Here is a 21,679-nt window from a genome sequence, read left to right as displayed (position 1 = left end):
TGATCCGATCGTGGTCGGCAGTGCGCGCGTGCCCGATTGCGGGCCTGATTCCGATCGAAATTTGGCCGGAGTCCGAGTCCTGATCGATCGGAAGGTGGCACTGTCAGTCGGTCGTTGGATTCTGGTCGGATCGAGGGCAGTGGACAGCTGCCGACGGCGTGCCGAGTAGGAACGGGATAGTGGCACTGTGTATTTTTACGTTTAGACAGTTCAAATCTGACGCGTGATGGATAGTGGATCGTGTATCGCACACGAATCCATCGCGTAAGATATCAGTTCTCTTAATTCTTAACCATCTTTTGATAATCAAATGACATTCTAAATATTTAATTGTCTTTTCAAATATTTAGTAAATAAATTTTTTTTAAGAAATGATACAATATAAAATGCAATATGATATATTATACTATATGGATGTGAAACCTAGATTTATAATGTATCATATTGTATTTTTATATAGTGTATCATTTCTCTTAATTTTTATAGAATATTCAATTATAACTATCTGAAGGGTAGAATTCATCTTTAATTATTTTTAAATCAATTCAAATAGAAGGTTGAGATTAAGGTTTGAGATTTTTTAAATCATCAAATTGTTTGTGAATTGCAATTTGAACCATAATCGGCGTCAGTTCTAGATAATGATCATGGTCAGTCTGCTGTAAGGATGAGACGTTCATACAGTTGACTTCCAATAATGAGAGAATTCATACTAAGCATTATATTTTTATATATCAAAGTCAACTCGAGGCTAATCCCATGATTTTCGATCTTTTTTATCGGAAAAATTAAAAGGCTATATTTTTTATATTTATTATCAAAATAATGTCTCATTTATTTTTCTTTCCAACACTATCTATATATTTAATGTTACTGTTAAGATCATAATTATAACTTAATTGTAACAATTAGGATTACGTAGTTTAAATAAAATAATAAATTTCTTGTCGGTCGTGAGGTTGACATCAGGCGTATACGTTACCATCCTTTTTTTTAAAATATTCTTCCTATTTATTTAATGTGTAAGACCAAACTTTATCTTAATATCTAAATTGACCTACCCATTGTTATTCCTCTGTGTTCCCATGGAAGATCGTTTCAGCAACATGTCCATTTTTAGCTGTTTTTGAAGTGTCTTTACCCTGTCAGAATCACCAAATCAACTGGAAACTAAAATAACGTTCTTTTTCTCTCTTAAACTTCAAGCTAAGTAATTAATCTAACAAGTAGTTTATACTAAAAGAAATTTTTTTTGAAAATGTGTGTAAAAGCGTTAAAAATACCACACCAAAAATAAAAACATAGCCTCTAAACAATGAACTCGTATATTAAATTAGTATACTCATCTTCCTCCTACCAGAATGTTATTTACACTGCCTTATTCGGCTTCCTGCCGTCAAACAATGAGAACCTGAACAAAAACTTTTCTAGCAGCTTTTTTTACCCTACCTAAATTCATACGACCAGAGTTTTATTGCTAATTCTCATCATCATTATTTACACACCGACGAGCTGCGTGCAGCGACCGATCAGTTTAGTTGTCATCCAACGAGTCCATAAGTTTGATAAGGGCCTCAGCTGACAAGATTCTATGACACTTCAACCTCTGCGGCCATCGTGATCCTCCGGGGGATGAGGCCGGCAAGTACTGTGAGGCAGGCAAGTAGTCGTCAGAGAAGCAAATCACGACTACTGTGAGGTTGTCGACTGTGTTGAGACGCAATGCCTCCATGGCAAGTTCCCTCGCACACCGTTGGGGATCATTGTGTCGTCTGAGGCCCCTGCGCACCATGCCCACGGCAAGCTGGCTTGACATAACGTCCCAGATCCCGTCGCACCCGATGATAAGGAACTCGTCGTCCTCAGTCAAGATGGCCTGCCTGAATTCTGGTTCTGCAACGAGTGGAGCGGGGGAACCTCGCGGCATTTTCAAGTACCAGTCACCGAGTGCTCGGGTGACAGAGAGGGCACCATTGAGGTACCCGTCTTCGATAAAACCACCTGATTGCTCAACCCGTCTGCGCTCAGCATCATGGATGGGTCTATGATCTTGGGACATGTCGATTGCTTCTCCTTTCCTGCACAATACCGCCCGGCAATCACCAGCATTGGCTACCAGAAGATACCTGTATTAAAATGAACCAAAAATCAGTAATGAAATGATAACAGTTAAAGATATTTCAAAATTTTAATATGTACAAAAAAAGAAGCAAAACATACCTTCCAAACACCAAAGCTGCTAGAGCTGTAGTCCCGGATGAGCTGCTAATTGTGCTGTCATTTGCCAATGCAAGGTCTGCGTGAAGAAATGATTTTCTAACAGAGTTCTCCACAGATTCCACAAATATCTCATCAGCTTCTGTTGCCTGAGGAAATTTAGCATCCTCAAACAAAAACCTAATTGCATGCTGCTTAATGTAGGCAGCAGCATCAGGACCTCCATGGCCATCAAACACCTGCGGAGAGGTAGGAATTTGCATCACTTGAAATGAACTTGCTTAACCATTCAATCAAATAGGGAGCAAATACTTACCCCATAGAAGGCACTAGGAGTGGGACACCTAAACGGCGAGCCTAGGTGTGTTGAAAGATCATCAATACAAATATGTTCATCTTCCATGAACTTTCGGGGCCCAATGTCAGCAAAGCTCCCAGACCGAATGTTAGGGATAAACTGAAGTGGTTCTACAGATGAAATGTCATTAGATGCTCCCGAATTCTGCATGCATAGACAACGTGGAAAAGTAATATGAGTATATACATATGAACCCAGAGAAGAAAGAAAAGGTCAATGTATTGAAATCGCATGAAGATTTTTCAGAAAAGCATACTCTGGATCAGTTGTTAAACAATTAAATTAGGAAAGGTGATGTACCAAGCAACATAGACTACCAAGCAGATTTGCCAGTGCAGCATGAATGCATTTAATTTGTCAAATACTTGGTTTGCCACTAACTAAATAGTTAGGACTTGCAGATGTCTTAAGACAGAGCTAGACATTAACTCATCTTGCTTCAGTAGCATGCACTTTACAAATTGAACATCAAGCCCCAGACAATAAATCTTTACATAGCACATATCACTGTTGATTTAAACAAGGCGTAAAAGTCGCTCAAAGAGATACATTACCAGCTACTTCATTCTAAGAAAGTTAATAATTTAGCAATTCACTTTTTCTACTACGAACCTGAACAAGAAGAACTAATTGACCCTAAACCCTAAACCCTAAACCCTAAACCCTAAACCCTAAACCCTAAACCCTAAACCCTAAACCCTAAACCCTAAACCCTAAACCCTAAACCCTAAACCCTAAACCCTAAACCCTAAACCCTAAACCCTAAACCCTAAACCCTAAACCCTAAACCCTAAACCCTAAACCCTAAACCCTAAACCCTAAACCCTAAACCCTAAACCCTAAACCCTAAACCCTAAACCCTAAACCCTAAACCCTAAACCCTAAACCCTAAACCCTAAACCCTAAACCCTAAACCCTAAACCCTAAACCCTAAACCCTAAACCCTAAACCCTAAACCCTAAACCCTAAACCCTAAACCCTAAACCCTAAACCCTAAACCCTAAACCCTAAACCCTAAACCCTAAACCCTAAACCCTAAACCCTAAACCCTAAACCCTAAACCCTAAACCCTAAACCCTAAACCCTAAACCCTAAACCCTAAACCCTAAACCCTAAACCCTAAACCCTAAACCCTAAACCCTAAACCCTAAACCCTAAACCCTAAACCCTAAACCCTAAACCCTAAACCCTAAACCCTAAACCCTAAACCCTAAACCCTAAACCCTAAACCCTAAACCCTAAACCCTAAACCCTAAACCCTAAACCCTAAACCCTAAACCCTAAACCCTAAACCCTAAACCCTAAACCCTAAACCCTAAACCCTAAACCCTAAACCCTAAACCCTAAACCCTAAACCCTAAACCCTAAACCCTAAACCCTAAACCCTAAACCCTAAACCCTAAACCCTAAACCCTAAACCCTAAACCCTAAACCCTAAACCCTAAACCCTAAACCCTAAACCCTAAACCCTAAACCCTAAACCCTAAACCCTAAACCCTAAACCCTAAACCCTAAACCCTAAACCCTAAACCCTAAACCCTAAACCCTAAACCCTAAACCCTAAACCCTAAACCCTAAACCCTAAACCCTAAACCCTAAACCCTAAACCCTAAACCCTAAACCCTAAACCCTAAACCCTAAACCCTAAACCCTAAACCCTAAACCCTAAACCCTAAACCCTAAACCCTAAACCCTAAACCCTAAACCCTAAACCCTAAACCCTAAACCCTAAACCCTAAACCCTAAACCCTAAACCCTAAACCCTAAACCCTAAACCCTAAACCCTAAACCCTAAACCCTAAACCCTAAACCCTAAACCCTAAACCCTAAACCCTAAACCCTAAACCCTAAACCCTAAACCCTAAACCCTAAACCCTAAACCCTAAACCCTAAACCCTAAACCCTAAACCCTAAACCCTAAACCCTAAACCCTAAACCCTAAACCCTAAACCCTAAACCCTAAACCCTAAACCCTAAACCCTAAACCCTAAACCCTAAACCCTAAACCCTAAACCCTAAACCCTAAACCCTAAACCCTAAACCCTAAACCCTAAACCCTAAACCCTAAACCCTAAACCCTAAACCCTAAACCCTAAACCCTAAACCCTAAACCCTAAACCCTAAACCCTAAACCCTAAACCCTAAACCCTAAACCCTAAACCCTAAACCCTAAACCCTAAACCCTAAACCCTAAACCCTAAACCCTAAACCCTAAACCCTAAACCCTAAACCCTAAACCCTAAACCCTAAACCCTAAACCCTAAACCCTAAACCCTAAACCCTAAACCCTAAACCCTAAACCCTAAACCCTAAACCCTAAACCCTAAACCCTAAACCCTAAACCCTAAACCCTAAACCCTAAACCCTAAACCCTAAACCCTAAACCCTAAACCCTAAACCCTAAACCCTAAACCCTAAACCCTAAACCCTAAACCCTAAACCCTAAACCCTAAACCCTAAACCCTAAACCCTAAACCCTAAACCCTAAACCCTAAACCCTAAACCCTAAACCCTAAACCCTAAACCCTAAACCCTAAACCCTAAACCCTAAACCCTAAACCCTAAACCCTAAACCCTAAACCCTAAACCCTAAACCCTAAACCCTAAACCCTAAACCCTAAACCCTAAACCCTAAACCCTAAACCCTAAACCCTAAACCCTAAACCCTAAACCCTAAACCCTAAACCCTAAACCCTAAACCCTAAACCCCTAAACCCTAAACCCTAAACCCTAAACCCTAAAACCCTAAACCCTAAAACCCTAAACCCTAAACCCTAAACCCTAAACCCTAAACCCTAAACCCTAAACCCTAAACCCTAAACCCTAAACCCTAAACCCTAAACCCTAAACCCTAAACCCTAAACCCTAAACCCTAAACCCTAAACCCTAAACCCTAAACCCTAAACCCTAAACCCTAAACCCTAAACCCTAAACCCTAAACCCTAAACCCTAAACCCTAAAAAAACCCTAAACCCTAAACCCTAAACCCTAAAACCCCAAACCCCAAACCCCAAACCCCAAACCCCAAACCCCAAACCCCAAACCCCAAACCCCAAACCCCAAACCCCAAACCCCAAACCCCAAACCCCAAACCCCAAACCCCAAACCCCAAACCCCAAACCCCAAACCCCAAACCCCAAACCCTAAACCCCAAACCCCAAACCCTAAACCCTAAACCCTAAACCCCTAACCCCAAACCCTAAACCCTAAACCCTAAACCCTAAACCCTAAACCCTAAACCCTAAACCCTAAACCCCTAAAACCCTAAACCCTAAAAACCCTAAAAAACCCTAAAACCCTAAACCCTAAAACCCTAAAACCCTAAAACCCTAAAACCCTAAACCCTAAACCCTAAACCCCTAACCCCTAAACCCCAAACCCCCCCCCCTAAACCCCTAAACCCCAAACCCCAAACCCTAAACCCCCCTAAACCCTAAACCCTAAACCCTAAAACCCTAAACCCTAAACCCTAAACCCTAAACCCTAAAAAACCCTAAACCCCTAAACCCTAACCCCTAAACCCTAAACCCTAAACCCTAAACCCTAAACCCTAAACCCTAAACCCTAAACCCTAAACCCTAAACCCCTAAACCCTGAACCCTAAACCCTAAACCCTAAACCCTAAACCCTAAACCCTAAACCCTAAACCCTAAACCCTAACCCCAAACCCCGAACCCCAAACCCCAAACCCTAACCCCTAAAACCCCCAACCCCCCAACCCCCACCCCCAAACCCCCAACCCCCCCTAAACCCTAAACCCCAAACCCTAAAACCCTAAACCCTAAACCCTAAACCCTAAACCCTAAACCCTAAAAACCCTAAAACCCTAAAACCCCAACCCCCCAAACCCCCCAAAACCCCGAACCCTAAACCCTTAACCCTTAACCCTAAACCCTAAACCCTTAACCCTAAACCCTAAACCAAAGTATACATAATATACTAACTTTGATCCATTGTATATGTATACTTTGCTTTGTCGAATGCCGTTTTTCTCCCCTTAAACCTTTTACCTTGATTTTCTCTTTGATGATATAAAAAATGATAAATTCCAGTCAGTCTCATAGACTCAATCCTTAGGGGTGGCCGACCTGGTCCCACGGAAGTTTCCCACCGACCACCAGGGTAAATCGGGAAGCGCATACTTTTTGATGATGTAGAGATGAAGAAGGAGAGAGTGATTGATATGTTGATGTTCTCACAAGAGTGTATGGTAATGTGTTTTTATAGTGAGGAAGAGATATGTTTAAAGAGACATGTCTCTTTAAACACATCTTTTTAAACATACCTCTCTACACACACCTCTTCCACTTTAATTTATATAACTTTATAAGGTTAAGGAGAGGGAAATAAAACTCAATTAATTTTATTTCTTTTATGATTAACAATCATCACAGTAAACACTTTAATATAAGGTTAATATACTGTAATTTACATGAGCCACAAAATAGATTATTAAAATAATCTAACATGATGTGTCTCGTATTTTCATGAGTTTCCCTCCTAGATCATATACTGAGTTTCTTAAAGTGATTAGTATTGTAGCTACTTAAGCGGTAGATTATTATTCTAAATATTGATGCAACATCCAAAGACAAAATGATTCTAACAATATGAAAAATACTCAGCTCTGAAGAATCACAAAGAAAGCATTTTGATAGAGAACGAAACCAATTTGCACTCTTACTTAGGGGAAGAAGGGATTTCTTCAACTGTCTTTGTCCACGGGCTTGTTGTTGTTGTTGCCAGCACTCTCAAAGAGCTGCTTACGCAGGATATCATGCAATCTACCGAAGAGCTCCTTCTTCACAGAGTCAAAGGCGATGTCGAGGCGTTCTAGCAGTTCGGCTCTCGGGCGAAGATGTCGCTGCAGGAAGCGGCGGCATCGGTAGACTTGCGCTCCTCCAGGATGTCGACCGACTGTGTGAGGAACCTCTATTCGTCGTGCTCGGCACAAGACAGGGAGGCCCCCCCCCCCCCCCCCCCCCAGCCGTTCTTGCCGCTCTCCGGGCCGAACATGGTGTGCGTGCATAGGATGTCGAAATCCGGAAGGAGGATGTTGAGGAAAAGGTTCTTGGGGAACTCCTTGACGGAGAGCACGTCGACGAAGAGGGTGCTGCAGGCGCTGGAAGGGGAGGGAACGGAGGACGGCCTCCGAGGAAAGGATGGAGGTACAGAGGACCACCACGTCGGGATGCTGCTCGCACAGGTCATGCGGATCGCGGTAGAAATCCACACCAACGGATCGGGCGGCGGCGGTGTGGTCTGAGCGAGAATGGGCAAGGAGCGCGTGGCCCTGCGTTGCGAATGTGCGGGCCAGGAACTGCCCGAAGTTGCCGAAGCCGACGATCGCGATTTTGAGGCGCGATCTGTTCTCCAGATCTTCCAGCGCTCGGGACTCGTAATCGAACGACTGAGCGGCGTCGAGCGCCCGCGCGGGGCCGCCACGACCCCAACGGCTTCCCCAGCCAGGACAGGATCGAGGGGGGAGAAATACGACGGGGGCAAAAAAAGCGGACTTTGGTCCGTAGGACGGCAGCTTTTGGTGGAACCGCCGCAACGGCGGCGGCGGCGGCGGCGGCGGAAGGGAGAGAGAAAGGCGAACCGCAGCGGCGTGGAGAGCATCGCTGCGAGGTTTTGAGGACGCAGCGTAAGGAAAAACGAAATAGCGAGAACATAATAGGTGGCCAGTGTATTTGGGCCGGACCAGACCGGCCCAATAAGCATAGTCCGTTCAGTTTTTGCATCTATGCGGTACATGTTGCGTTTGGGTTTTGCATCTTGTGTTTATGGACTTACATCGTGACGTGTTTGCATCTATGCTATTTTTGCAGGTCGGATGACATGGAGATTAATATAATGTAATTAGTTAATTTAAAATCAGTCAGATATTTTTGATAGGTCAACTTTTGATCATCAGTTGCATCATCTGTCAAGGATTCGGGAAGAAGGTCGTTGAGGACATAGGCAAATTTTTCAGTTTTGAGAACGATTCTCAAATTTCTATACCAGTCCAAGAAATTAGGGTCAGTCAACTTATTGGTATCCAAAATCGTACACAAATTCAAAAATGACATTCTTAAACGATTAACTTAAGAAAACACATCGAGCATATATATGAGAGATGAGTTTTGAAATATATATTTGTAAACAATTTACACATATAAATAATTCTCATTTTACGAAATTGAGAGCCCTTACTCTGATTTGGGAGATAATTAATTTTCTCCAATGGGTTGATATCCACCATAGATAAGAATAACCTTGGAGAAAGTCCAACAAGCTGTTCTTAGCTACGGTGGTAGACATCGTATGTCAATTGTGTATCGCGTATATATAACTATCATATTATGCTATCAACTAATTGAATATCGGCATAAACATCGGGTTGTTAGCGCATTAACACGTATGCATCGTATACATAGCATCCAACTTCACCTCTATCCACATTGACCTTGGAGATATATAGTCCAACAAGTCAATAACACTAACCCCTAAACCATAAACCCTAACCCCTAAACCCTAAATCCTAAAACCTTAAACCTTAAACCCTAACCCCTAAACCTTAAACCCTAAAACCCTAAGCCCTAAAGCCTTGGAGCGAGAATGTGGGATCAAGTTAGTCAACCTTAGGTACTGCATGATTCCATCAACGTATAAGTGAGGTGTCGGATGACTCATTCTGAGACGATCTCAAGCAGAAACAAAGTTGTTTGAGGGTGAAGTCTCAATATTTTGAGAAGTTGTCCTGCTGGTTCTTGAAACCACTGCCTTTATATCTTTATGATTAGGGACACAAGATAGAAGTTGTTAATACAGTGTCAAACTTTAGGTTACTGTTGTTCGTCAACTAGAGTTTCAGAAACAGTCTGTTTGGGGGCGCTTAATGCTGAACACAAATCCTTTTTTGTATTCATATGGATGATTCTTTTTGGCTCTCGAATAGGATTTGGTCGAATAGGATTTGGTCTCCGCCGATGGTCAAGTAATAAAGAGCAATCATCAACGACCGGCATTAAATCAATCCACTCAGTGTAGTGGCTCCTTGTTATTGGTCATTGAACCTCGGAGTCTCGTCATCAATTAGTAGATCGAGAAGATTAAACTAAAAAGTTTTGACCATTAAACTACGAATTTAAAGCATTTCTTACGTACGTTATTCATTTTTTAAATAAAAAGGAAAATTTGTAGACCAAAGTTTTAAAATAGCAACATATCTATGATCATCCAAAATATAACAGATAAAATTATTATTTTTTAAAAAAAATATCCTGGCATAATAAATTATTATTTTTAAAAATAAAAATATCTGATTGAGAAATGATTCACCACATTGCACATAAGTTAGTGCATGTAATAATATTGATACAGATGAATATGAGGAATCCGCGATAATGTTTTGTAAACAAACTCATCATCTCAAGAGATAGACAAAACTTGGAATCAATTTACCATCAAACAAAACAAGTTTACCCCTATTCAAATAATGAGAAGGGGTTTATAAAATAAATCTATTCAGCTGTTGCAAACTAATTAATCATGATTCTACAACTAATTAAGAATCGGCGAGTGATAATGCATTTAATGCCAAAAAAATGACAAAAGAAAAACACATAATAATGTGATAATAGAAAGGATCATATGAGACGTGAAAAGCTGGAAGGAATTGAGAAACTATTTGTTTACGTTGAAGCGAGTGCATCCCTCATCTCTGCCACAGAAGGAACAGTCTCATTGACATATATTTTGGCGACAAGCTGAACGAAGCTTCCATATTTTTCAAGAAATTCCTTCTGCAATATGCAGCAAGTCATTGTTAAACCTTTAGCTCTTACATATAGATTGGTAATGTTGGTTCCATGTTGGAGTTTTAGATGGCCAGTTCAAATGGTACAATTTTAGTATTGTACATGCATGTACCTATATAGAAAGCAATTGAAGATGGGATGTTTTATGTTTATTAATCCCACGTGGATATGTCTATATGTCAAAGGGTGTCTTCTTCTCAAGTTAGTCATTTAGAGAAAAAAGAGTTGAATGCAATATGGTATCAGAACTATATTTAATCTCTCAATTATGATGGCCATCAGGTTGCATGTCGTGTTGAAGTATGAATGCTCTATCCACTGGTCTCACATAGGTAAGTGTGCTAGTCATTTGGGATTGAATAAACTCCATCCAAACTCAACAATTTGGACAAACAAAAACACAAACTTTCACATGGTGAACTCATTCCATCAGAGAAATTGGCCTATAAACACACACACACACATACACACAAACATTTGAGGATGAAACAGAAAACAAACCTTGCATTTATCCCATAAAGAAGGCAACAACTCCTGAGCAGTTATATTCTTCTGTAACTTACGATACATGGCATTGATGATCTTGTCAAGCTGTCAGAAACAATGAGGCAGAATAGTTGAAGTTCCTCTGAAAAGAATGGAAAAATGAAGCTGCTGTTGTTTAACCCACCCCTGATAAGCTAGACTTCAACATTTTACGAAGATCAACTTTTGACATTCCAATTTGGAAGGGTATCTGCACATTGATGATTACACAAATAAGAAAAGTAAGAAAAAAGGGTTCCATATCTATAGCAGTGGATGATGAATTGATTGCTAAAGATAAACAAAATGAAAGGAAAAAAAAAGGTAAACTGACACTGGAAACAAAAACTTGCAGAAAGTTATATAAGGTACTTGTTGATAAGATGAATCAGAAATAATCTGAAGTTCAGAGTGTACAAGCAATAACTCTCAAGTACTAACTGCTATGAATTTGCAATAAAATACCGAAGTGGAGCTGGCTTTAACATAAAAGCTCAAAATCCATATAAGAAAAAACTAATGCACTGGAACCTGACAACTGCAAGCATAGCAAAAAAAGAAAAAAAAGAAAAATATTAACTAGATGAAGCACCGACGAGCTGATTCGTTTTAGAGGAATATTGGTTCCCACTGGTGCACAAGATTCGGCAAGTCTCCCCTATGATCCAACAATCAACTAACTCTTCACATGTGCACTCAAGACATAGATGAAGATGCACTATCCCTTTGTGAAAGCCTCAAGAAAGGAGACAGGCAGACTTCAACGGTCGATAGACATAAAACTGAGACAGAGAGCACAAGATGCATTCAATCGGCAAATTCTTCCAACAAGATTGATGTGACCGACGAATTCATCCAACAAAACCGATTCAAACAATTTGGCCAACAAAAATAAAAAAAAAAATAAAAAGGCTCTTTCAAAGAAAAAAAAATATATACTTTTCCAAATAAAAAGGATTTGCAAAATTATTTTGTAAAGAAATTCTTTGTCACACACGTGAGGATTTGTCTCGTCTACTCTACTCCGTCATAACTAACTCAGTTATGCCCCGAGATTCGAATTCTTGTCCTCTTCTACAACTCCGCTCCGTCATAACCAACTCAGTCAATAGATACATGTTGCTAAAGGGACTCGAACCCAGAACCTCATGCAACACATGTCTCCATGCTTACCACTTGAGATAAGTCACTTCGACTTTTGTCTTGGGTAAATTTTTTATAGTGGCCGGCTCCATCGCCGAAATGACCCCATAGTCAGAAAACCTCCTAAGGGATTTTTTGAGATACGGTACTACTATATTGATAAAAAATTTCACTGCCAAAACAATATCTCAGTCAACAGGTACATGTTGCTAAGAGGACTCGAATTCAAAATCTCAGGCAACATATGTCTCCATGCTTTCTATTTCGGATAAGTCATGTCGACGATGCCCAACCTAAAGCAGTGAGTGCGTGTAATTGGCTAATACAACTATACGACGCATACCTACCTCATGTACCATGTTGCAAGGAAAAAGTTGCTTATAAATATCCCTTTTATACCTTCTAACGTCCCTTTAGGACACGAGACTAGAGGGTAACAAGGATCATGGAGTTTTAGATGAAATCCCTTTCAAAAACCAACATTCACAAGAGTCCAAGAGATTTGACGTAATTGATGCTGATCGAAGGCATTTGACTATGAAGTTGCAAGCACTACTGACCTCCTCAGGCGGAATGGTGTGCATCAATTCCTCAATTCTGCGGGCAAACTGGAATAGTTTTTCAAAATGCTGAAAAGATATATTTCAATAAATATGATTGCTATTTCAGAAAATGACTTTCAGTTCAGACCTTGAGAAGATTCCCATTTATTGCCAACAAGTAATGGCACAAATGAAATATATTTGGCATACTCACTATGTAAATGACCATGCTAACATGACGAAGGCAAGCCTGCTCATATGATTCACTAGCTTGGTGATAGAACTTTGCTAGCGTTGGTACAACATTGGCTAAGTCATACAAACTGCATATGAAGTTATAGAACAGTGTAAAAATTTGGCACGTGATTCACCAGATAGAATATCTAATGATAAAAAAATGCATAGGAAAAGCCTGTAACAGTGTTTGATCAACCTGCTCACCTGTTCTGGAAAGCCGCATAGTTTTCTAGAAGAACAATATCAGAATACTTGGGGTCAACTTGCGCAGCCTTCTCCAATGCCACAAACATGATGCTAACCTAATCATGAGAAAAGATAAATGTCTGTGATTGCAACTTAAACAAAAATTGAGAATTACACAAGTCGAGAGTATTGAACATCTTACAATTTTAGTGTAAGCTTGATCGACCAAATCCCTTGACTGGCCTTGGGTGTATTGTTCCATGCGTGATGCGAGAATTGCAAACCTAAGTTGAAAAAGTGATTTTTGTGTTTCTTTTTTGTTACTACCAGAAAGCATTTTCAATCAAATGAAACAAGTTATTCAAGATCACCTGGCAAATTATATGTTCAATAAATCAACAAGTTGCTAAGATAATGCACACAAAGTTGTATCAGAGAATTATTAGCATTCTAACACAAGTAAATAAGTATAATCACAAGATAATGACCGAGCTGTGTAACTAAATGTGTAAGCATGTCCCCAACTAATTGTTGTTTGGTATGATATGATACTCGATGCACTTCAACATGTTCGAAGATTAATTCGACAGTTTTAATCCTACAATTCTTTCTGCTCAGGTTTTCTATCTTCAAATATAAGACTTGTATGTCCAAATCTAAGACTAGAAAAGTCGATTGAATTAAAAATTGAAACAATAAATTATCAAAAAAGTAATCATGAGCAAGCATTGATTCCTAAACCATCCTAGTAAGAACATATTTATAATTTTATAAGACCTTCATTAAATAATTTTCAAGACATTTTATAGTTAAATACTGTTGTTAGTGTCAAATTGATTCTTTCCTCCTTTTTCTCCTCTCTCTTTTTATGGCATTTAATCTCCTCCCATGATAAGCAAATGAAATTGAAGGATAGCTAATGGGGAATGAATCTTTGTATCTCATATTGTGTCGGTCTGAAACTACATTTGGCACAAGTGGCATAATATATTTATCAATACCAATACAGTATCAATATTGATCGGAGACTAGAACGGTCCTTTAACCCTAACCCCTTAATTTTCAATCTAAAATGTAGAGGGTCAAAGGTTGAAAAGAAATTCAACATATATTGCTCAGGGCACAATGGAAGTAAACAAAAGGTAGGTTGCTTTCAGAGGATCCAACATTGATTAGACTATGTTAGTGTAAACTGAAAGGAAAGCTTACCTTTGGATGCAAGGGAGAACTCCTGTTTGTCGTCCACGTTCATATTTCTCCACTGAATAACAAGCATCATCAACAAACTATAAAAAAAACAAGAGTTCAAGATGTTTACCAAACATTATACAACATGACAAGCACAATGACAATTTAGTGCATAACACACCCTGCTGAACAGCATTGAGATCCTTGTTTCCAAGTCATCAAGCAGCAGGTGCACAAACCCAGAAGTATCAGCCTTGTCGGCCGAAAGATACCGTTCTGTAATCCCATGCATCGTTATGCAGCATAATGGATCAATTTTGTACGCCCAATCCACTATTGAATAAAAATCCTCCTGAAGTACGAAGATTGCAAAATGTTAGTCTTGCTTTTTCCCAATCTGGAAGGTGAAAGGAACTTTAGAAACAATAGGTCCTTATCACATCTAGATTAACCTACAAGCTATATACCTTCAGTACACATTTTAAACCAAGGCATCTGTTTCTTTGCCCTGCAGTATTACTGATTACTTATGCTTGGTATTAAACTAGGCAAAACCAAATTGATCATCTCCATCTCATCCATTTATTCTTTGGATATAAAGGTCCAATGAACTAACAAACTAGCTTAATCTATGAAAGTGATATGCAACTGCATATGTAAATGTGACCATATGGTATACACGCGTGATCAAGTACTACATTACCACATAAGTATATATGAGCACATGAGAAGAGCACATGTGGCAGCATGTGACACTTTTTAAGACAATGATCATTCGTGTTGTTCATGTGATGTTTTTTGGTGAACGTGTTTTTCCCTGCTGATGGAGGATGAGACAGAAAATACCTCAAGCCCAGTAAGCAGTTCTTTTAGGCATTCATTTAGAATTGCGAGCTCAGCAGCAGCATTGCCTGAAGAATTTGAAAATTGTGTAAGTTGAAGAAAAACTATAAACTATTCCCAGAGAAGAATTTGTCTATGAAGATTTTACTTAAGAGGACAAAAACAAGGTGAGAAATAAATTAATATAATTTCCTTGAGGAACCATCATTGGCTGGGTAGAGCTGGTTGTGGTATCAGAAGCAAGTGCCGCAACATCAAAGCACATAAAATGAGCGAAAAAAGCACTCTAGTAAAAGAAAAAAAGTAAAGAGTTATTAGTTCGTATAGACTTAATTATAAAGTAAGATGCAAGAATCAATGAAAAAAAGAACCTCATCCACAAGAAGAGGAATGAAAAATGTCAACATCTTGGAGTATGCTTCAGAAACTGAAGAAGAATCTGCATTGGCTCCCTGACATGCAGATATCGGACCCTCGAGCCAAAGTATTGGTTTAGTATTTGCTACTTTAGTAGAACCACGAAGTTCATTAGCAAATTCGCGTGCCTATAATAGTATGAATTTTAATTTCATATACATAATCTTCATTTAAACTAACACAAGCTCGGCATGGCAAGGTAATCATCAGCGACATGACAGATCATATATAATGTGTTTACCAAAACAATCACAGTAATGACTAGCACAATCTTAAATCACTGACCTCTCGACGAAGCAACAGATTTAGAGAATGACAGAAAGCTTTTCTCAAAGGGGCCAAGCAATTTTTGTCAAGCGTCTAGGAAGTTTCAAACAGGGTAAAATAGTCATGAGCATACCATTAGTGAATCCAAGATAATAGTACTAGACAAACCTTTATATGCATCAGAAGTCTTGCATATGTCCTGCATTTATACCTAAGGTCTGCATGGTCAGGTCTCTTCAGTTGTCCACGCTGCATGCTAATAGGTCAGTCTAAACTTCACAAATAATTTTTTTTGGAAAAATTGGCGACTAGAACACCTGAGAAAATAAGCTCTTGTCATTCATCATCTGATCCACCAAACTTGGAAAGTAATTTCGCAAAAACTCTGATGCTCGGCAAACAAATGTGCATTTTAATAAGACAAGTTCTGCACGTTTTTCCTTGATCTGCATAGAAAAAGTAATTGAAGAACAAGAATGAATTGGCATGCCAAAGAAGATTATCCTACATGAAAAACATATAATTATAGGGGAAAAAATATAAATTTTTTGAATTTGAACCAGTGAAGAACGATCTTAAAAAAGAAAATAAATAAAACAATAAAAAAATAGTTGAAGAATAAATATATGAGATAAGGTAGTGAAAGAATAAATATATGGGACTAGAATATAAAATTGTAAAATAAATTTAGCAATGTCCTACATTTTTGTGTATTTTGTTTATAGACAAGCATTTTGAATCTTGACTAACTAAATTGACATAAACTCAATAAACTTCTAATAGCTCATCATTACTTACTGTGGGTGGCCCCACAACAACGGCCTCCTGGAAAGCAAGTCTAGGAGGAGGGTTAGTAACACATAAAAAGATTGAAGAACATACACCTCTCATTCTTGCATAGCAGGGATCCAAATTTGACGCTTCGAGATTGTGCAAGGCACCAGTTAGCCATTCACAAACCTCAACGTTTTTATGCACGTTAGCCTCATCGAAGTAATCTCCTGTGAGACATGCCTCATACTGCCAGCGCAACCAATATTAATTAATACAGAAAACTTCAAACAACGAATTAAGAGAATACATATGTCTAAATTTGAATTCACTATTTTGTGTAATTCTACATACCTCTTCAGGGATTTGAAAGCGTTCGAGTAGTTTATCAAGTTCCTCAATGAGAGCCTTGTTGCTCACGGATTGCAACTCCAACTTATTATTACGAGATTCAATCTTGAAGGCGGAAAGAAAAATATGCAAGTCTAACAGTTAGGAATGCAGGAAAATGAAGATACACATATCGACATGCAATTATAGCTTGCATAATTTTAAAAAAAAAAAGAAGAAATTTACTTGCTAAATATTCTGCCTAAGTTGTTCCCACTTAAGTGTAGGACAGATTAGATAATGGAAACTAAGTATTCATCATGTTCTGCTTACTGATTCAATATCCTCTCGCATATGCCGAAGTTTCACATTAAAAATGCCAAGCCACTCATCCATATCTTCCACGCATGTGCTGGCAGCTTCTAATCCTTGCAATACCTGTGAAGTTTAATAAACTGGTTATAAGCAACCTGTTCCTTAAGCTACATGGAAGCAAATCACATTCATACATATATATATTGAGATATTGAATTTTACACTATTACATATCCAATCCAATCTATTCAGGATCTGTTCTTACTTTTACATTTTTGCAAACGATTTCTTTGATAGCTAACTAGGATTTCCCGTAAACCCTTATCATTACATCATTATCACGAGAAGAAAGTAAAGATTTTGCCTATCATATTGAAGTAGTCCTGGTAATGAACATGAATAAAATTTATTAAAGTTGATTAACCGACCATATCCCGTACCTGAGCTGGGTCAACCCAATATATGAACTGACATAACTGGACATATTATTTTTTAATAAAAAATAAATAGAAACTGACCAAATGATCACTTCCCAAAAGCATGAGCTTACAGGAAAGGAAAGGACCTAGGTCAGACAATAACGCTTTCAACAAACTGATATCTAAAGTTAGAGAGACCTTGCTGGTAACTCAGCGTATAAAATTGAATTATAGAATATCAAGACCAGCAATACCTCCTCTATTATGGATTCACATTCAACAAGTGCATGAACATTTGCTGCTTCTAAAGCCAGAAGTTCCCTCTTTAACCTTTCTGAAAATGCTTCTGCTTCACCAATTCCCATAACATACCTTCATCAGAATATCTTGTGTATGAATCATGGCGTAAGTATGAATATTAGAGGGAATAATACGGCAAGTAAAAAAAATATCAAAAGAAAGGAGGTACAGATCATATATATATTGGAAAACAAACACCTGAAGGTTAATTTGAAAAGAAAAATAAAACTCATCAGATTAAATGCTCTGTTTCACTGAGCAACAAAAAAGCATCATTGAAGTATCAAAGATGCATACCTGCATGATAGGCATGACTTTTACATGATAATTCAAACATAATCAAGTAACATACGTGCCAAGGAGAGCTTCCATGTCCTCTTCTTCAGCTTGTGAAACAAGATCTCTTTCGACAGTAACTTGTGAGTGACCTTGAATCAAACCAGATGCATCTTGCCCACCATGAATAATCACTTGACTGCTTACTGCAGTATTATTTTCCTGTAGCAAAATACACAACTTATTTTCTGATTTTTTTTGGCTTTGGTTTACATACACAGTAGACAATGTACAGGTATTGAACATCCAATGCCTATATCCAAACCCGTGTTCACCAATCATATGCACTGAATAAAATAAGCAGAATGGCTGTTGAAAATCTTTGTGCACTGAACTGCAGATAAAAAGGGGAGAGAGAGAAGTAGGATTTGTGCAACTTCAACTGAAGAAACATTGAAATTTAAAGCTCTAACGATTGTATGACAACAACAGTTTCAAGCTCAGGAAATGGAAGATGGTTAGAAAAGGATGAGTAAGATACATTGCCAAAGTAGTTACAATTCGAATCGAAGCTTGTTCCTCTTTTTGATAAATACTATCCTAATTCCTAATCTAATATTTAGTTTTGAATTTGCAACATGGTACAGTTGCATATATAAAGAACACTATAAATCTTAAGATAATAATAAAACCTATTAGTTTTATTCTTCCTGCATGTCTTAAGATAATAATATTATGATAATTTTCATTTAAATCTAACATGTCAGAGGTTTGGACTGATTATGTTGATAAACAAGTCTTGTACGGGGTAACTGTCATTAAGTATTTTCACAGTGTGGTATAGGCCTACCAAGTAGTTAATGAACCACATGCATAGACGTTCACATATTCATATGTATATATATATATATAATTGTCAGATGGGCACGAGACAAATTAAGAGGTACACCTTTGCCCAGAGAGCCATCTCCACTATGTCTATCCCAACAACTTTTGGAAGACGTCCCAATATCTCCTTGTTCATGTTTAAAATGCATAGAAGTATGCGGTTCCTGCAAGAAGAAATCAATAAATAAGAGCATTCTTTATAAAGCATATATATCCTTGTATCCATCTTTGACACAGAGTAGTTTGGAGGCAATCACCTGTCACCTTTGTTTCTCATTGTCCACTGAGGAGGAGCAACACTTTGGCTTCTAAGATTATCAAATCCCTAAAGAAAATGTGGTACAAGGAAATGAATGACAAGATTCAGCAAAAGACTCAGTAGAATTCCAAGGGAGAAAAGATACGAAAGTACCAGCATGAATGTGCAACCACTTGGATCATTTTGCATGACTTCCACTTTTGAAAGATGTTTCAATTTGTAAATTTTTGCAGGCTACAAAATTACTAGAGGTTGTGAGAATGAGAGTGCGTCAGCAATTTTGGTGTAACAGTTGTAAACATCACTTTTAGCCGACCCCACTTAGTGAGATAAGGCTTGGTTGTTGTTGTTGTTGTAGTTGTAAACATCACTTTGTTCAATTTAAGAAAAGATAGCATTAGCAATCGAACATCTTACAATGAGAACTTTGGAGAATGTAAAAATAATAATAATAACTTGATTTTGAAAGAAGTTTTAAGGTTTTCAGTACAAGAAGATAAAAACAATCCTTCTAAATAGCATGAACCTTATAAGCAAATTTTCAAATGACAAAAATAAGTTAGATGTTTAGAATTAATGGAGAACTTAAGTATTATTATTAACTAGACATTTAAAGAGAGAAAATTATTTAATTTGTACATATACATAAGCATTATTATTAAAAAAAATAAAAGTATTATTATTAACTAGATATTTCAAGAGACAAAATTATTTTATACATATTCATAAGCATTATTATTAAAAAAAATAAAAGTATTATTATTAACTAGACATTTCGAGGGATAAAATTATTTTATACATATTCATAAGCATGTCATTTTAAGATACCTCAAGTACTCCTCCTGCTCCTGATTCTTTCAAAACACGAAGAAAAGCCTTGATTTTTGGACCTTTTGTTTTGGCTGCATGATTAGACAAATGTGAATGTATATTTTCCTACGAATACCATCTTAAAAAAATCTTATCCTGCATACTTCAATTATTTTTATTAGTTTTGTTGTCCTTTTATTTGTATATACATATCAATATCAGGTGCTTTAAAAGTCATACAAGTATAAAATGGCATGTCTGCGTACAACGACTATCTATGGCGTTTTTTTTCTCCGTTTAGTTCGTTCAAGATGTAATGTTACATCTCAAAGAAACTATAAAATATTTATAAAAGATCAATAACATATTGCAGAACCTAGAACAATAAGACATGCCTATAGTTTTAGCAAGTACGTACTTAAATTCATTCGGATTGTTTAAGCTAATTAAGCTGATTGAATTTGTGAAAAAATAAAAAATCCAGCAGAGTTAACTAAGACTTAGGTGTATGGTAAATTGGTAATGGTTCAGCAATCGTAAAAAAATATTTGAATTATTTTCCAATATAACATTAGGAGAGCTAGGATCGGAGACGTACTGGTGAGGGCAAGGACTCTGGGTTTGGCCATCTGTCGCCCCAGTTTGCCGCCCTTGCCCCAGACGCCACGACTCTTGGCGACGCGGATCGACAGCACCACCTTCTGCTTGGTGATGGCAGCGTCGATGGCCACCTCACATGCTCGCCTCAGCTCGAAGTCATCGGCGCTCGATCTGGCCATGGGACCTATCAATCGGTCACCTTCCTCGCTCTTCGCTTCTCGTCTAACGACCTAATTGTGATACCCTGCAGCGCCTGCCTTGTGATGGAAGAGATCCAAAGTGGGGAAAGAGAGCTCGGAGATAAATCTGGATCCGTGAGTTTTTTGATGTTCCTAATTATTCGTGTTGATGGATATCCTCAAAATAGCGAGGTGAATTTGCATGGGCTCATGAAATTAATTACAATATATGTATATATAAATACATAGTTTTATCAAGCTAAGTGCTGCATGACAATAGTCTTCACGTTGTGATGAACCTTACGGTAAAGCTATGATATTCTACAATTAATGTCGATATATACTTTGAATATATAGCATTGTAACTATTTTTAGATTAAATATAGAAAAAGAAAAACGGAAAATTGCAATTTTCCAAAAAATATGGAAACTGCTATTAAGAAACTAGAATTCCGCAGCTGTAAAATTGCAAAGCTAAAGAGTATAACAGTGTCTAATATTAAATCCACCCTTTTATTGAATTATTCCATTCTTTAGTAAGATTTCGTCGCCAAACACAATAAAATTACGTACGTTCTTAGTAATATAATTAAGGCTTCAATTTTCAACAATAAATTTACACTATATATTTTGTGAGAAGATTTTTTTTTTTGTTGAAATGTCCCCAAAATTAAACTATACTTTTTTAAGATTTCATTTCCCAATGGGTGTTAACAAATTGATTTAATTTAGATTGAATTGCATGAGTTTGCCGACCCATAGACATATATCACGCGCGTCTAGCGTCCACCGTCATATTGGAAC

At 38.0% G+C, this 21,679-nt stretch overlaps 2 protein-coding genes and 1 pseudogene across 4 annotated transcripts; all 3 read right to left on the bottom strand.

Moving 5' to 3' along the window:
• Positions 1–1,309: 1,309 nt before the first annotated feature.
• LOC141839080 (putative protein phosphatase 2C 2) lies at positions 1,310–3,203 on the bottom strand. Its single transcript, XM_074726739.1, has 3 exons — positions 2,534–3,203; positions 2,221–2,456; positions 1,310–2,126 (listed from the first exon to the last, which is right to left on the bottom strand). Exons 1-3 carry the CDS (start codon positions 2,723–2,725, stop codon positions 1,535–1,537), a joined length of 1,020 nt encoding a protein of 339 aa, XP_074582840.1. The 5' UTR covers positions 2,726–3,203; the 3' UTR covers positions 1,310–1,534.
• Positions 3,204–7,202: 3,999 nt separating this feature from the next.
• LOC141837083 (arogenate dehydrogenase 2, chloroplastic-like) lies at positions 7,203–8,197 on the bottom strand (annotated as a pseudogene).
• Positions 8,198–10,254: 2,057 nt separating this feature from the next.
• Positions 10,255–20,875, bottom strand: LOC141840357 (exocyst complex component SEC3A-like). Of its 3 annotated transcripts, none has more exons than XM_074728324.1 (25): positions 20,695–20,875; positions 20,115–20,188; positions 19,440–19,520; positions 19,285–19,352; positions 19,089–19,191; positions 18,216–18,361; positions 17,818–17,935; positions 17,163–17,267; positions 16,854–16,955; positions 16,611–16,748; positions 16,046–16,174; positions 15,897–15,977; positions 15,747–15,821; positions 15,416–15,589; positions 15,225–15,330; positions 15,048–15,130; positions 14,383–14,553; positions 14,223–14,299; positions 13,216–13,297; positions 13,032–13,129; positions 12,805–12,913; positions 12,609–12,677; positions 11,051–11,116; positions 10,882–10,971; positions 10,255–10,365 (listed from the first exon to the last, which is right to left on the bottom strand). In XM_074728324.1, the coding sequence occupies exons 1-25, from the start codon at positions 20,873–20,875 to the stop codon at positions 10,255–10,257; spliced, it is 2,637 nt and encodes an 878-aa protein (XP_074584425.1). The 3 variants fall into 3 exon arrangements, with proteins under 3 accessions (XP_074584425.1, XP_074584426.1, XP_074584424.1); XM_074728325.1 differs by having other exon boundaries at positions 15,048–15,106; positions 15,231–15,330; XM_074728323.1 differs by having other exon boundaries at positions 15,048–15,155; positions 15,247–15,330.
• Between the last annotated feature and the right edge of the window lie 804 nt (positions 20,876–21,679).

The sequence above is a fragment of the Curcuma longa genome, chromosome 11 (genome assembly GCF_044706935.1).
Source record: "Curcuma longa cultivar G26 ecotype Majalengka, Jawa Barat chromosome 11, ITB_CL_G26_1.1, whole genome shotgun sequence".
NCBI lineage: Eukaryota > Viridiplantae > Streptophyta > Magnoliopsida > Zingiberales > Zingiberaceae > Curcuma > Curcuma longa.
Note: the sequence above shows the minus strand (reverse complement) of the source record. Positions and strands in the feature narration are given on the sequence as shown.